Below are 15,903 nucleotides of genomic sequence, written 5' to 3'. Positions count from 1 at the left end.
ATGTGAGCCTTTTCTTTCCTTTTTTGATAAGATTAGCTAAGGGTTTTTTTATTTTATTTATTCTTTCAAAAAACCAACTTTTTGTTTCATTAATTTTTCGTATTGTTTTCTTAGTTTCTATTGCATTGATTTCTGCTCTCATCTTTATAATTTCCTCTCTTGTTTGAGCTTTGTGTTTTTCTTTCTCTTGTTTTTCTAGGAGTCTAAGATTCATCATTAGTTTGTTTATTTGAGCTCAGTTTTCCTAGTGTGGGCATTCAGTGCCATGAATTTTCCCCATAGAACTGCTTTCATTGTGTCCCATAGATTCCTTTATGTTGTATTGTCATTTTCATTTATTTGTAAAAACTGTATAATTTCTTCATTTCCTCTGTGATCCACTGATTGTTCAGGCGAGTGTTGTTCAGTTTCCATGTGTTTGTCAAGTTCCTACAGTTTCTTGAGCTGTTGATCTCTAGCTTGATTGCACTATGATCTGATAATATACAGGGGATAACTTCAGTTCTTTTGCATTTATTCAGACCTGTTCTGTGAGCTAGTATGTGGTCTATCTTGGAGAATGACCCATGTGCAGCTGAAAAGAATGTATATTCTGATTTTCTGGGGTGGAATACTCTATAGACTTCTATTAAGTCCACGTCTTCCAAAACTTGGTTCAGTTCTAGTATTTCATTGTTGATTTTCTGCCTAGATGATCTATTTGTGATAGTGGGGTGTTTAAATCCTCCACTACAGTTGTATTAGTGCTTATTTGGTTTTTCATGTTACTTAGTATTTGTTTTATATAGTTGGGGGCATTAACATTTGGTGCATATGTTTATGATTGTCATCTCTTCCTCTTGAATTTTTCCCTTTACAAGAATGTAGTGGCCTTGTCTCTCTTAATGAGTTTTGGTTTGAAATTTACTTTGTCTGAGAATAAGATTGCTACCCCCTGCTTTTTTCTGGGCTCCTGTAGTATGGAGAATTGTTCTCCATCCTTTTGCTTTCAGTCTATGGGCTTCTTTTTGCGCTAGGTGTGTTTCTTGTATACAACATATTGTTGAATCTTGCTTCTTAATCCATTCTGCCAATCTATTTCTCTTGATTGGAGAATTGAAGCCATTGACATTGATGGTTATAACTGATATGTTCTGACTTATTATTGTCATGTTATTGTCCTTTGGTTGACTCTTTTTAATTTTTCCTCCCTTGCCTTTTAGTTTTTTGCCTTGCCTGTTTGATTTAGTCTGTTGGCCCTCATGTTGTGACCTTCATTCTTTTCTAGGATATTGTTTAGAATTCCTTGTAGTGTTGGTTTTGTGTTCATGAAGTTTCTCAGGTTCTTTTTCATGGAAATATCTCATTTCCCCATCCAATTTGAAAGAGAGTTTTGCAGGATACATCAGTCTACGTTGGAGGTTGTTTTCTTTTAGGACTTGAAATATCTCACTCCAGGCTCTCCTTGACCTAAGCGTTTGTGTTGAAAAGTCTTCTGTGATTCTGATAGGCTTTCCTTTGCATGTGATTTGCTTTTTTTCTCTTATTGCTTGTTCTTCTGTTGGATTTCTGGGATTTTGATTATTATATGTCTAGGTGTAGATTTTTTTTTTTTAATTGTGGCTAGTTGGAGTTCTTTATGCCTTATTTATCTGTATAATTCTTCCCTTCTGGTTGGAAAGTTTTCTGTCATTAATTCTGTGAACAGCTTTTTTTAAGTCATTTGTATTTTCTCTTGCTACTTCATGGATTCCTGTTAGTCTTATGTTATTCTTCTTTGCATCATCTAGAAGTTGTTGGATCGATTTCTCATGATCCCTTACTGTTTTTAAGAGACCTCTCTTTTCATAGTCACTGACTGCAATCCTATCTTCCACATGTGAAATTCTGTCTTTGCAATCTTTCTGTTGCATACACTTTCAATAGTTTTTAAATCTCCTGGATATGTTTGAATGTTTTATGGATTCCATTTCTGAAACTTAAAATTTAAAAAAAATAATTTTACTGGTACATTTTAGGTATACAATATGACATCTTTGGAAATTTGGACCTTTACATAATATCTTGGTTCTTATTTTTCCCCCATTCCCCTTCCCTCTCTTCAACCCCTTCACTTCTCCCTACTTACAAAGACTTTCATTTTTTCCCTTTTACTCATTAATTCCATTCCCTTCTTTCCTTTCCCCAGCCTCTCCCACTTCCCCTTCGGACCTTTTCTATTTCACATTATCTATTATGCCTTTGGATCCTTATTTACACGTTGTTTCTCACACCAGAACTTTAATTGTTCTTATTTTTCAGTGTTCTAGTTCTTACAACTTCTAGTCTTTTATAAACATCAGTCTTTTCAGAGACTGAAGAGGGTATCAGAAAATGGAAAGACATTCCTTGCTCATAGGTAGGAAGAATCAACATAGTTGGTGGGAGTGCAGACTGGTGTAACCACTGTGGAAATCAGTAAGGAGATACCTCAAAGAACTAGGATTGGAAGTCCCATTTGACCCAGCTATCACTCTGCTGGGTATCTTCCCCAAAGAATGAAAAAAATCATACCACAGTGATATATGTGCACCGATGTTCATAGCAGCACAATTCATGATAGCTAAAACTTGGAAGCAGACCATGCTCATCAACAGGAGATTGGATAAATACAATTTTTTTTAAAAAAATAAAATGGAGTACTACTCAGTCATGAGAAACTATAGACACTTATAGCTAAATGGATGTACATTGAAGTGATACTCCTAAGTGAAATAAATAGGACACATGTATAAATACTGAATAGTTTTAGTGTGAGAAACAAAGTGTAAATAAGAAAAGGTACAAAAGATATTTTGAAATAGGAAGAAAGGTGCAAAGCAGAAGGGGAAATGGGAGGGGTAGGGAAAAAGAAAGATGGGGATGGAATTAACGTTAAGAAAAAGAAAAAATGGAAACAAAGTCTTTGTAGATAAGGGAGTGCTGGAGGGGTTGAAGAGAGGGCAGGGGAATGAGGAAAAAATAAGGACCAAGATGGATTATGTAAAGGTGCAAATTTCCAATGATGTCACTACATTGTATACCTTATTTATACCAATAAAAATTTTTTTAAAACTTCAGTCTTTTCAGTCATTTTAAGTGTTCATAGTATGGTTGTCTGTCACTGTTCTATTATCCCAGTTTTCTATTTATTATGTCCATTGTCATACTTCCATATTTTCCTTATTGGCATATAATTTTTAGAGCTCATTTCAGTTAGGACTGGCTGTTCTATGGCTGTCTGATGTACTTCTGTTGTGGAACTATTGCTAAGAGTGCTTTGGTTTGGCCACCCTCTGCATTTTACCAGGTCAGAACTAATTCAGTTTTGAGCTTGGAAAATTCCATACCATCCAGGCTATAAGAAAGCCATAATGGCAAAAAGCATAAGCCTTTAATTTTTTGCAGAGTTTTTTCTCCTGACCATAACCTGGGTAAAGAAGCTTCCTTACACCTTCTCCAAGTTTTCAGGCATGAATAAGAGGTACTATTACTCCACTACCATTGAATGAGCTTACCAGTATCACCTTTATCCACTATATTAGCTCCAGCCTCCTGGTCTTTCCAGGACCAAGGCCATATTCCTAAGGTCTAGTTTCTACTATCCCCTCCCAGCTTTCAGGCTTCCTGATCAAGCTTTATGCTCCTCTTGGTTTCTAACTCATCTATGTATTTAAATCTCTTATTTGGCATTTGTGGAGAGGGTCCATTAACTTAGTATGCTATTTTTTTAAAACACTTTATAAAGACTTTCTTTTACATTGCTAACAACCATATGAAACTAAAGGCTACTTCCAGTAAGTGGCAGAACCACTTTGAATTCAAATTCAGATTTGCCTGACCCCAAAGTCTTACCATTTGATTAAATAGTACTTACTAAAAAAACAAAGTAAAGAGTTTTTAACTTGGCACTAATTAGTGATAACTAAGAGTTCTACCTTAACTACATTTTGCCAGTAGTTTTTAAAGGCATGTATTATTTTAATTAATATGTGCTTCTCAATACCAGCAAGGCTCAACATTTATTCAATGTCATTTCTACTTTGTGCTGTTACCCTTCCCTGAGTAGACTCTATAGGAGGCAAGCCACCTTGACACCTAAGATGGAGCACAGATCACAGATAAATGAAAACTACCACAAATCAGGGCCCATTTGGAAAATAAATAGCTATTTATTATCTAGGATCAATAAAGGAACATGCACATTTACTAAAATATTTCTTTATTTCAGTAAGATTAATGTCATTTTTTTAAATTCCAGCCAGCATCAAATGACAATCAGAAAAAAACCTGACAAAATATCATCCAATTGAAATTGACAATGGATAGAAAACTTTTTAAAATTTTAGGTAATATCAGAAAAGAGATACATTAAACAGGCAACATACAGATCCATAAAGTTGTAAAAGTTGATTTTTCACTAGATTACTAGATCTTATAAATAAAAATGCCCAATGTAATAATTTGTTCACTATCTCCTTTCAGGAAAGACATGAAAAGGAAAAGATAATCACATCTTAATATTCACAATGGTTACCTATGTTCTTTACAAAGATTGTATCTTTGCAAAGCAGCAATTCTTTATTCAAGTAATTTCTGTTTTCCCCAAGTTATCAAAAAGTACACTTGTCTGAGATAAATATCACCAAAATCACAATCAGGAAAGCAAAACGCATTAGCAGGCAGGCTTCTTGATGGATGGGAGTTCTCATGGCCTGACTACGTGAAGATGATTCTGTTAGGTTTAAAGGCTAACAAAAGTTCCAAGAGCTATGAGCAACAACCTGGATTTAGTTAGTAGCTGCAAAGGAATCAAGAGTTCTAGTAAAAGGAACACTAAATAAATTGTGAGTATAAAAGAATCAGTACACATTTGCCAATTTCACTGACTAAAAATATAGTATGTTCTCAGTCAGCTTTACACCAACAAAATTTGTTTGTCTTGTTTTTCCTTTTGATTCCCCCACCTTGGTGGTTCTCAACCATTAGTGTGCTCTGATCATTGGAGCTGCCTGTTGAACACTGATATTCTGAAGCCTCACCAATTTTAATGCAAGTGGCTCTGAATGGGGCCCTAGAATCTGTATTTTAAACAAACATTCCATGACCCAGACAGTCCACAGATCATACTCTGAGAAATACTGATATGTCTTTAATATATAAAAAAAACATTAGTTATTCTTTGTGAGATCACAGTAAAGTTTCAAGCTGGATAAAATATTCAAATAATTACAATACAAATAGGTACATTAAATAAGAGCATTAGCCATTATGTAATTGCATTTTCTTTTTTAAAGTGGCATTATAAACACAATGACATATTAAAAATTTAAATAAATTTTGTTTTAATCCAAGGCACCTGTAAAATACTTGCTGGTGTGAGAGAAGTGACTAAATGCAATTATACAAAGCAGTACAGAAATGAAAGAATTTTCTGGCAGTGACTGATTTTTCCACAGAGCAAATATTTTTTGTTCTGAAACAAGCTACTCAGTTGATGATTTTGAGGAAAACAAGCACACCTCAAATAAGATAAACATTCTGAATAAATTATTTTACTTAGTGATTTTCAAACAAGTTAAATTCATTAGTTACAAAAAAAAAAGGAAAAAGATTCATGCTCATGATCTTTCATAATAGCCATCTCCACTTGTCTTAGGAATAATCACAATGATTTCCCTTGAATTTTAGCCTGAAAAATATATACTGTATAGATCTGGTATTCCTTTAACGTTCAGCTAAATGTGACCATGGACTTTATAATACTGGATTTGGCAGCCTTTTATCTCAAGAGGATTTTCCAAGTTTCATAGTCTAAAAATTAAACATTCTTCTGAAGGTATTAATGTTTTTCATGGAATATGAGTAAATTCTGTGGTGATGACGTCTCTGAAACATGAATTTCAAAGTGTTAACACTACAAAGGAAAAGTATGAATGGAGCATTTTTATGTGTTGAAGTGACTGAAGTAAAGTGACTCATTAGTATGTTCCATTTCAGAATTCTAGGATTAAAGCTAACATAAAAAGCAACACGAGACTGGACATACAATTTTAGCTAGGTACTGCTATAATGCAGTTATTCGTTATGTTTTTATAGAGATTTTAGGTCGCTAGCCCAATTTGTAAATGACATTTGAGAGCAACATTAGGAATGCTCGGAAGAACTCAACAGTACTATTTTTTAAAACAGTATTATTTTGGATCATATGACAAATGAAAAGTCAAGCCAGGAAAAAAGTTGACATGAGCTGTGGGAATAAAGATTAAATTTGTATTTTAAAAAGTCATTGGGCCAGGGATTTAGCTCAGCAGTTTGGTGGCCTGCCTTGCAAGCGCAAAGACCCGAGTTCAATCCCTGGTACCAAAAAAAAAAAAAAAAAAGTCATTTACAGATGGTTTCTCTCATAGTATAATTATGTACAAAGACTATAAAATTTCCTTCCCACTCTTAACATTCCATGGTTAAGTGTACTAACAAGTGCTTCACAGCATTCTTAGTTCCAGCATTAAAAGGAAGAAACCAGAAGTATATACTCTTATTTTCAAATTTTCCTTTCAACCCTTAAAAAACTACCATTTAAAGAACCTCCTTGATTTAAAGGAATACACAATTAGTTAAAAACCCTGGGTTACACAGAACAATATAAGTCGTAATGCAATGGGTAGGTTTTGTGAATTTAAAATATCTTCAGGATGTACACTCTGAGCTGAATTACAGGTTGGATAAAATGGGAGAGATGAAGTCCTTAAATTAAAAATATTAATATAAAATTATTTTTATAATGTTAGCTGATACCAAATTGTAATGAAGATAATCAAAATTATGGGCTTTCATGAAATAATATATTCTCAAGCAAACTACCTGATTTTTTAGGCAAAAAGCAGCTCATTAAACATTCTGAAGCCTATTATCTACATCCTAAAGCTCTCAGACAAAATATTCTGTGATCGTAGAGGAAGCTGTGTTAAGAGTAAAGGACTGTAGGGCTGATCTTGAGTTACCCCTAAAAGACTTCGGTAACAAAATACTATGACAGGGAGCTCGTAATTTGACCTCATATACTGGGAAGCAGGAAGGCAAATGTGCTTATGCTAAATAAAGAAACCTCCAATATTGGAGACTTAGGGTAACGCTCATATCCAGGGGATGTCCCTTGTTTTCTATTATTTAAGCTCTTACTTGTCAATATTCTGTTTGGTGGTTATAATTTATAGACTAGAATTCACTGAAATTTAAATAGGTTTATGTGCTATCAACAAATTTACATGTGGTTTTCTTTGTTTTAATGTTTATTCTTACTGAAAATCAATATTTCAACAGTTTTTATACAAAACTTAATAATTTAGACAATGAAGCAATTTAAATACTCAAATTCCTTCAAAAAGACATTTTGTACATACATACATGATGGACACATATGAAAATGGAGGTCAAAAGAATTTTTTGGCAGCTGCTTCTTGTTGAGTTCTAAAAAAAGAAAAAAATTGAAAGAAGTTCTATATACTTGGCTTTGTAAAGAAATAGGATTATCATTAAAATATTTTATGTGTAAAATATATTAAGGCAAACATATATTCTACACATGAACTACCAATATAAAATGAAAGAGACTATAATTTCATAAGTATTAAAAGTTCTACTGTGATCTTATATTACTTCATAGAATATTTCAAACTGAACAGATAAAGAAAAATATTACGTCAAGCTTTATCAAAAGACTTACCTATACATGATATAACCAATGAATAACACTGTTTGTACCACTACAAATATAACAAAGTGGATTGTAGACAAGCATGATGGAAATGGTGGTAATTCCGGGCATTTTGATTTTTCATTGGATGGCTATAAGGCAAAAGAACATTCTATTATAATAAGTTAAATCAATGGTATGGAAAAAAGGCATAAATGTGAAAACTTTGTAAAACTCATGGTTTACTATACAAGCATTTTCATTTACAGCCTCCCAAATATTTTTAATCCCTTTATCTTTTACATTTTATTTTTTTAAATTAAAAATAATTTTTTTAGGAACAGTTGACATGGGAAGGCTTGCACCTTGTCCCTATCCAGTCCTATCCAGTTACTGCCATCTGGTGCCTATCTTCCTTATGGATGATAATTTTAATGAAAATGCTACAGTTTAGGGCAATCACAAATTACAATTCCCCTGCACATTTTCAGTTCTCACTTGCTGTATTGGTGTATTGCTTATACCCCAAAAGCATTCCAGGTAGAACAATAAATTAGTTATTCTTCAATGATTTACTGGATTAAATAAAATGGCCTTTTCTCAGCCTCTATCTTCTCCAATCTTACAGCATTCAACATTATTGACTAGTGTTCTCAAAAATGCTTATCTTCCTACTTCCATTAAATATTCCTTCTATTTTATGGAGCTAATTAATCAGCAGGGGCAAAGATTCCCATCAAGGTATACAGACACATGGCTCCTAAGATTAGTTGTTCTTAATATGGTTACATCTGTTTGGGTAAAGTTCTTTAACACATATATATATTTGCCATAGCACTAATCTGGCCACAAAAACAATGGCAAAGTTGGGAAAAGAAAACTTCAAACAAAACTGAGATAATAATGCTTTAGAGAAGTCATGGTCAGTACAAAAACTAAGTCATCTATATTTGCAAAAAATTGTATATTCAAATCATATTCATAGAAATACAGTTTGAAAAGGCAGTTTGCAACATACCCACAGCATAGGGAACATCACAAAGAGAAAACCACTCTCTAAAAAGACCTCTATGTAATTAAGAGATATTTACTCTAACAGATCTTTGAACTTAAATACAAACTCAAGAACAGTGAGAAAACAAGGCAATAAAATGCAACCAAAAATGCATAACTTCCCCAAAACTGAACCCATACATATTTAAGTAAACAAATTTCCAAAGAGTTAAAAAATAAAAAGATAAAACAATCAATGAGATCAAAGAAGATACCAATAAGTAGCTGAATGAGTAAGTTAGTAAAATGATCAATGGGTTTAAAGAAGATAAAAATAATCAGCTGAATAAATTAAGGAAGACAATATGTAATATGAAAGACCACTTTGGTGAAGAGATGTGGGTTCTGAAAAACAACTAAAGAGAAATTCTAAAAATAAATCCTCAATTAGTCAAATAAAAAAACCCAAGTGAGTCTCAATAGTATGTAAACTGAATCAGAAAAAAAGAGTATCAGGGTTTGGAGACAAGGTGGATATTCAGTCAGTGGTAATGAAACAGAATGAGAAGCAATGAAAGAATTATCCATGAGCTCACAGATAACTCTAAGTGCACAAATTTAAGAATCATCAGCCTCAAGGGATGTGTGGAAGAACTGGCAAATGGTACAGAAAACCTATTCATTGAGCTATAGCAAATCTGGGCAATGACACATATACCCAAATGCTGGAGATATCTGCAACCCCAAAACAGTTATGACCAGAAAAGAACATCTCCACATCACAAACTGCCAAAAATTCAGAACAAACAAAATTAACAGCTGTTTGAGAGAAGTACAAAACCACCTACAGTGGCAAAGCCATCAGAAAAAGGGCAGATTTTAAAATAAAAACCCTAAAGGTCAGGAGGGCTTGGAATGATGTATTTTGAACCTTTAAGAAAATAACTGCCAATCTATTATATCTTGCAAGGGTATCCTTCAAAATTAAAGAATAAATGAAGACCTTCTAAGATAAGGATAAACTAAAGTTCATGACTACTAAATCAGAACTGCAAAAGTACTTAAGAGAATCCTAAACACAGAAGAAGACAACCACAACCTTATGGGAAAGAACAAATTTAAATGGGAGAATATATAAACAGAGGAAATTCAGGAATGAATCAAACACTAGAACAACACCAATATGACTAGAATAAGTAGCTACCTTTCAATAATAATACAATGTAAATGGTCTTGCTTCTCCAATAAAAACAGAGACTGGACTATACTTCACTTCACCAGCACACTTCACCAGCAAAGACTTACACAATGAAAGTGAAAGAACAGAAAATGATACTCCAAGCAACTGGAGCCCATAAGTAAGTAGGAGTTTACTTATATCCGACAAAGCAATAGTAGCTTACTTATAACCAACAAAGTAGATGTCACACTAAATCAGTAAAAAGAGACAAAGATGGCCACTACATATTGGTAGGAAACAATTCACCAGTAAGAGCTAGTAATTGTAAATATATATGCATCAAACATTACTGCACCCAATTTCTTTCTTTTTTTTTTTTTTTCAGCTTTAATTGAGTTTATTGGTACATTTTAGGGATACAGTACAGTTACATTCATTGTTGGGATCTTGTACCTCTACATGACAAGTCTTGATTCTCATTTTTTCCCCTTACCTCTGCCCTCCCTTCACCCCCTCCTCCCCTCCCCATCTACAAACACTTTATTTTCATCTTTTCATTCTCTCACATTTTTTTCTTTTCCCTTTTTACTCTTCCCCTACCCATCCCATCTTCCCTACACCTTTAGCTCCTTTCTTCCCATTTCTAAATGTCAGTAATCTTATTAGAATCTTATGCATTGTTGCAGATTATTCATACCAGGGAAACTCTTCGGTATTACTGCACCCAATTTCATAAACAATATTGTACATTATGGATCAGAAATATCCTAACATAATCATAATGAATGAATTCAACTTAACATGGTCAGGGGGGATGTGAAAGACATCTATACTGAAAGTTGTAGAACAGTGAATAAAGAAACAAGACATCAGAAAATGCTCATTAATTGGCAGAACCAATATTGTCAAAATGGCCATATTACTACCAAAAGTGATCTATAGATTCATTACAATTCCTAGTAAAATACTAAGAACATTCTCACATGACTAGGAAAAATAGTCCTAAAATTCTTATAGAAGCACAAAAGACCTAGAATAGCTATAATCATGAGTAAAAGCAGCAAAGCTGAAGATATCACAAAGTCATAGTAATAAAAGAATGGGAGAAAATCTTTGCTACTACTCTTCTGATAGATGAATATCTAAAATATATAAAGAATTTAAAAAATCCAAACAATAACTACAATAAAATAAACAGCCCAAACAATAAATGGGCAAGTGAACTGAATAAAGAATTCTCAAAAGAAGAAATAAAAATAGCCAGTGAGTATATGAAGAAATGTTTAACATCCTTAGATATTAGGAAAGTGCAAATCTAAAAATAGCCAGTGAGTATATGAAGAAATGTTTAACATCCTTAGATATTAGGAAAGTGCAAATCTAAAAATAGCCAGTGAGTATATGAAGAAATGTTTAACATCCTTAGATATTAGGAAAGTGCAAATACAAATAAGTTGAGATTCCATCTCACTCCAGTCAGAATGGCTCTTATAATGGAAACAAAAAACATTGAGTGGTGATGCAGGCAAAAAGAAACCCTCTTACATTGTTGGTGGAAATGTAAGCTAGTACAACCACAATCAGAAACAGTATGGTTACTCCTCAAAAAACTAAAACAGATATACCATTTGATCCAGCTATTCTATTCCTTTATACTCTCAAAATAATTAAAGACAGCATACTAAAGTGATATATGCATTCCCATGTTTACAGTGGTTCAACTCACAATAGCTCAGCAGTGCAAACAGTCCAAACGCCCACAGATGAAAAAGAAAATGAGAAATTATGAAATCATGTCATTTGCAGGAAAACAGATGGAACTGGAGACCATTATGTTACACAAAATAAGATAATCTCAGAGTATTAAAAATCCCATGCTTTTTCTTAAGTTAGAAATCTAAAAATAAAAACAAATATAGCACAAGAAAAGAGAGACGATAGGGGACTAGGGAAGGAGGAGGGAAAGAGGAGGAGTGTAATGAAGATGAAAATGTCAAAATGCTGTACTTATGTACCAATATACCATCACAAATCTCATTACTGAGGCTCTCTCAATATGCAACAAAAATTAATAAAATAAAAAGTAAAAAGGACTGGAGATCTAACTCAGTGTAAAGCACCCAATATTGCAATTAATAAATAGCAGTGTCCAAAAACATTAAGGAAACAAAATTAGAAGTTGATGAGCTAAATTCTTCCTCCTAATGACCTTATGAAAGTCAATTTATTATTAATTTTAATTTAACATATTCCCTAAAGAATATGAAATGTTAAAAAAAGGCTTTTAAAAACATAAAACCTCAAATAAATCTTGCACAATTAGCAGAGCTAAATAAATAAATAAATTCTCATCTAATCCAATCCAATCCAAACCAACATATAAAACCTGACTGATGGCAAGCAAAACTAACAAAACAGCAAGAAAGTATCAGATCAGAACCTTGGGGAAAATATATGAAAGAAACAGAAAACATAGATCAGCCCAGTGTGTGGTGGCCCATGCCTGGAATCTCAGCACTTTGGAGGCTGAGACAGCAGGACTGCTGTGAGTTTGGGGCCAGCCTGGGCTATACAGAGAGACCCTGTCTCAAAAAACCAAAAAGGAAAAAAAAAAAGAAAGAAAGAAAACATGGATCAGAGAGGATATTTAAATGGGGATCAGAAAATATTTTCATTGAATGACACGACACCAAAAAGGGAAAAAAAAAAGAAAGAAAGAAAACATGGATCAGAGAGGATATTTAAATGGGGATCAGAAAATATTTTCATTGAATGACACGATAAATCCTCCATATCAAACTCCTATACCATGCCTCTTAGCTCCTTACGGTTTAACTGCCAAGAGAACTGCTATTCCTCCGTAAACAACTAGGACACCAAAACATATAGACATCTGGAACAATTCTATTACCTTGAACATTAAAAATGAGCACCAGCACTAACTAAAATGTTAAAATTATTTTCAGTACAGCACAAGAAATTTGATTATGGGTTCTAACTTTTTGCTATGATAATTCTAAAAGGAGAAGAAAGTGAAGTTACCATGTTTCGCTGCACTAAGTTATCTATGTCCCTCTTTACTATGTGCAGGTGCTCCTTGATGTCCATGAAGTGCTGTGTTGTTTCATACACGCTTCCTGCAGAGCCCGGGTGCTGTATCCCACCAACTAGTCTGACAGTTTCACTCATGGAATTCCTGAAACAGAAAATCCCTTTATACAGTATCATTATAAAAATGATTTTTTTCAGCCACATATTTCAAACAGTTGAACTGTTTTAAACACAACATTAGATCACTAAAAAGAGTAAGGAATTATTTAAAAATTAAATTTTCTTTAAAACTGAAAAATAATTTATAAAAGTACAATTTAACATTATACTTTTATTTTTCACTAAAGGTCACCTAAAAATAACAACATAGAGGATACTACTAAATACTGTATTAAAACCAACAATGTAAATGGATACTGAATAACATAACGGATGACACTTTCAATGGGAGTTATCAGAAATCTTCCCAGGCGTTCAATATTGTAGAGTAAAGGATTAACTTAGCAGACCTGGGCTGTCTAAATCCTTTGCATTCCAAAGGTTTTCAGGCCTAGCCCTTGACTAGTTAATGCAAACACTGAAATTTGTTAGTATTTCTGTTTGTTTGCTCGGGGCCTTTGGTAGATTGATTTTTTGGGATTGTGGACTGAGTACTTAAGGTCATTCACATGGGTGCTCTGTATCTATGTGACTGACAACTAGCAAAAATCCTGGACACCAAGGCTTGGGTGAATTTTCCAGGGTGGTAGCACTTTACACATGCTGTAACATATTGTCGGAAGAATTAAGTACAGATAATTCTTGACTTATAGCTTAGCAGCACAGTACACTGTAGAATACTGGTTGTTTGCTCTTTTTTCTCCTCACCTCTGGTATATTTACAACACCTTATACACTGTACATACTTTGCAAATATAGTTGCTATATTGTATTGTTTCAGGGAAACAAACAAATTTGTACATATTTTAGTAGAAATGCAGTATTTTTCTCAGAACTGTGGATTAAACACAGGAAGTACTGAGCTAGAATCCCAGTTATATCCTTTGTATGTTTCAGACTGGCTCTAAATAATGTGCCAAGGTCAGCCTTGAACTCTCAATCTTCCTGCCTCAGCCTTCTGAGAGGCTGTGATTACAGGTGTTTACCACCAAGTTCGGATTTCCAAATATTTTTGATCTGCAGTTGGTTGTTTACATTTATTTATTTTTGGTACTAAGGATCGAACTCATGCTTGCCAGGCAGATGCTGTGCCACTAGCTAAATCCCCAGCCCTTTTATTTTTTTAATTTCTGCTGTTCATAACCATTTTAATTTTTCTTTCTTTCTTTGTTTTTCATGGTACTGGGTGTTGCATTCAGAGTATCCACACAGAGCTATAAGCCCAGATCATTTTTATTCAAGATCTTGCTAAATCATGAAGTTGCCCAGAAGGCTGAGCTTGAACTCTCAATCTTCCCATCTCAGCTTCTCAGAGGGTCTCCATGGTTAATTTTTAATCTTGAGTCTTTCATTTTCTTCAGTCTTTTCATAAATTTGCATTGTATTCTCTGTGATTTGCCTTCACTGAAACAGCTGTCTTGGTAGTAGCATCAGAGACGCTCCCAACAACAGAGCCAGGGAAATATCTTCACCAACTAGCCCAGCAGCAGTTGCTGCTTTCTTCGTAAATCTGCTGTCCCTTTTGATGGCGGACAGGGGATAATGAGCCTGTTGGGCCCTGAATTTCTGAAATGCTATTTTTTGGTGTTCTGAGCCAGTAGCCTCTTTATAAAAAATACTAGTATCATCACCGTGGCCCTTGACATCACATGGATTTAGATAAGAGAGGAGAGACTCATATCTCAAAGATGCACTCTCACTTTGTTGAAGAATCAAATAATGCTAGAGAAACTCAGAAGAAAACTCTTGGCACAGAATTATCTCCCTGTCTCAGATGCAGTGAATTCTCAGAAAGCAGGTTTTGCAAGTATGCTGGGTTGGCATGAGGTAATGACTGGGACCTTTCTCAGGCTCAGGGAGTCACCAGGCAGCAGAAGTAATAACAGTACTGCTGGATCCATGACTTTAGTATTCCTTTGAGCCAAATTTAAAGAAGATGGCATTTCAGGCAGTAGATTCCCAATCTTTCCCACTAATGGGAAAAATCAAATTTTTGTTTTTGTTTTTTGAAATAGGGTCTATGTCTATTTATCTCAGTCTGGCCTTGAACTTATAATCTTTCTGCCTAGCATGTGCTGCCTCTTCTGGTTCAAGCTGATTTAGAAAATTTCACAAGTACCAGATATAAGAAGAGTTCTGCAAGTAAAGAAAAGAGGGAAACTTCAAGTCTATGAAGCAGCAGCAAATCTTTTACTTGCCTCTCCTAGTCACATGGAGGAGGAAGTTTCTTGATTAGGTTTTTTTGTTCATTGGTTGGTTTTTCAGTACTGAAAAATGAACTCAGAAGCATCAGAAATTGAGCTACATCCCCCAGCTTTTTCTTTTTTAGACTTAATTGCCCAGGCTGGACTTGAACTTGTGATCCTCCTGCCTCCAGAATAGCTGGATTACAGAAGTGTGCCGCCATGCCCAGTGATGATGATTTGACATTAGTACTTCATTCTTCTTTCCACAAAACAGGGCAGTGTATATCCCATCACACTGACAAACAATGATTGTATTGTTTCTGAAATTTGCTAAGCCACTGAGCCTGCCAGAACTTCATGTTCCCTTATTCACCAAAAGGTAGCAAAACAACATTGAATTCTCCTTTCCTAGAAGTTGGAACCATAGTAATTGGGAAGCTTTGAGCTCTTTTTGCAACCATACCTTCCCAGCTTCAGTGAGTTCTACTCTAGTCAGCTTAAACAGCAAAACACCACATAGCTCTTTTCTCCAAGAAGATATAATAGATAAAATAATGGGAATATGTTTAATTTCTAAAGCACTTTCAGTTATCTGATGTAATCATCCTCGTAATTTAACATTCTTTCTTATAAATTCTGCT

General features: G+C 34.2%; 1 protein-coding gene across 1 annotated transcript in view; it reads right to left on the bottom strand.

The window, feature by feature from the left end:
* Nucleotides 1–4,404: 4,404 nt before the first annotated feature.
* Lman1 (lectin, mannose binding 1) overlaps nt 4,405–15,903 on the bottom strand; it is a 29,194-nt gene continuing 17,695 nt past the window's right edge. The window contains exons 11-14 of the mRNA XM_010603379.3: nt 12,909–13,062; nt 7,724–7,845; nt 7,405–7,467; nt 4,405–5,886 (exon numbers count right to left, since the gene is read on the bottom strand). Coding sequence (XP_010601681.1) covers nt 7,431–7,467; nt 7,724–7,845; nt 12,909–13,062 — 313 coding nt within the window. The 3' untranslated portion in view covers nt 4,405–5,886; nt 7,405–7,430. The remainder of the gene's footprint in view (nt 5,887–7,404; nt 7,468–7,723; nt 7,846–12,908; nt 13,063–15,903) is intronic.

The sequence above is a fragment of the Fukomys damarensis genome, unplaced genomic scaffold (genome assembly GCF_012274545.1).
Source record: "Fukomys damarensis isolate Sample0158 unplaced genomic scaffold, DMR_v1.0_HiC HiC_scaffold_30, whole genome shotgun sequence".
In the NCBI taxonomy this organism is placed as follows: domain Eukaryota; kingdom Metazoa; phylum Chordata; class Mammalia; order Rodentia; family Bathyergidae; genus Fukomys; species Fukomys damarensis.
The sequence above is the reverse complement of the archived record's forward strand: the minus strand, read 5'-3'. Positions and strand labels throughout refer to the sequence as shown.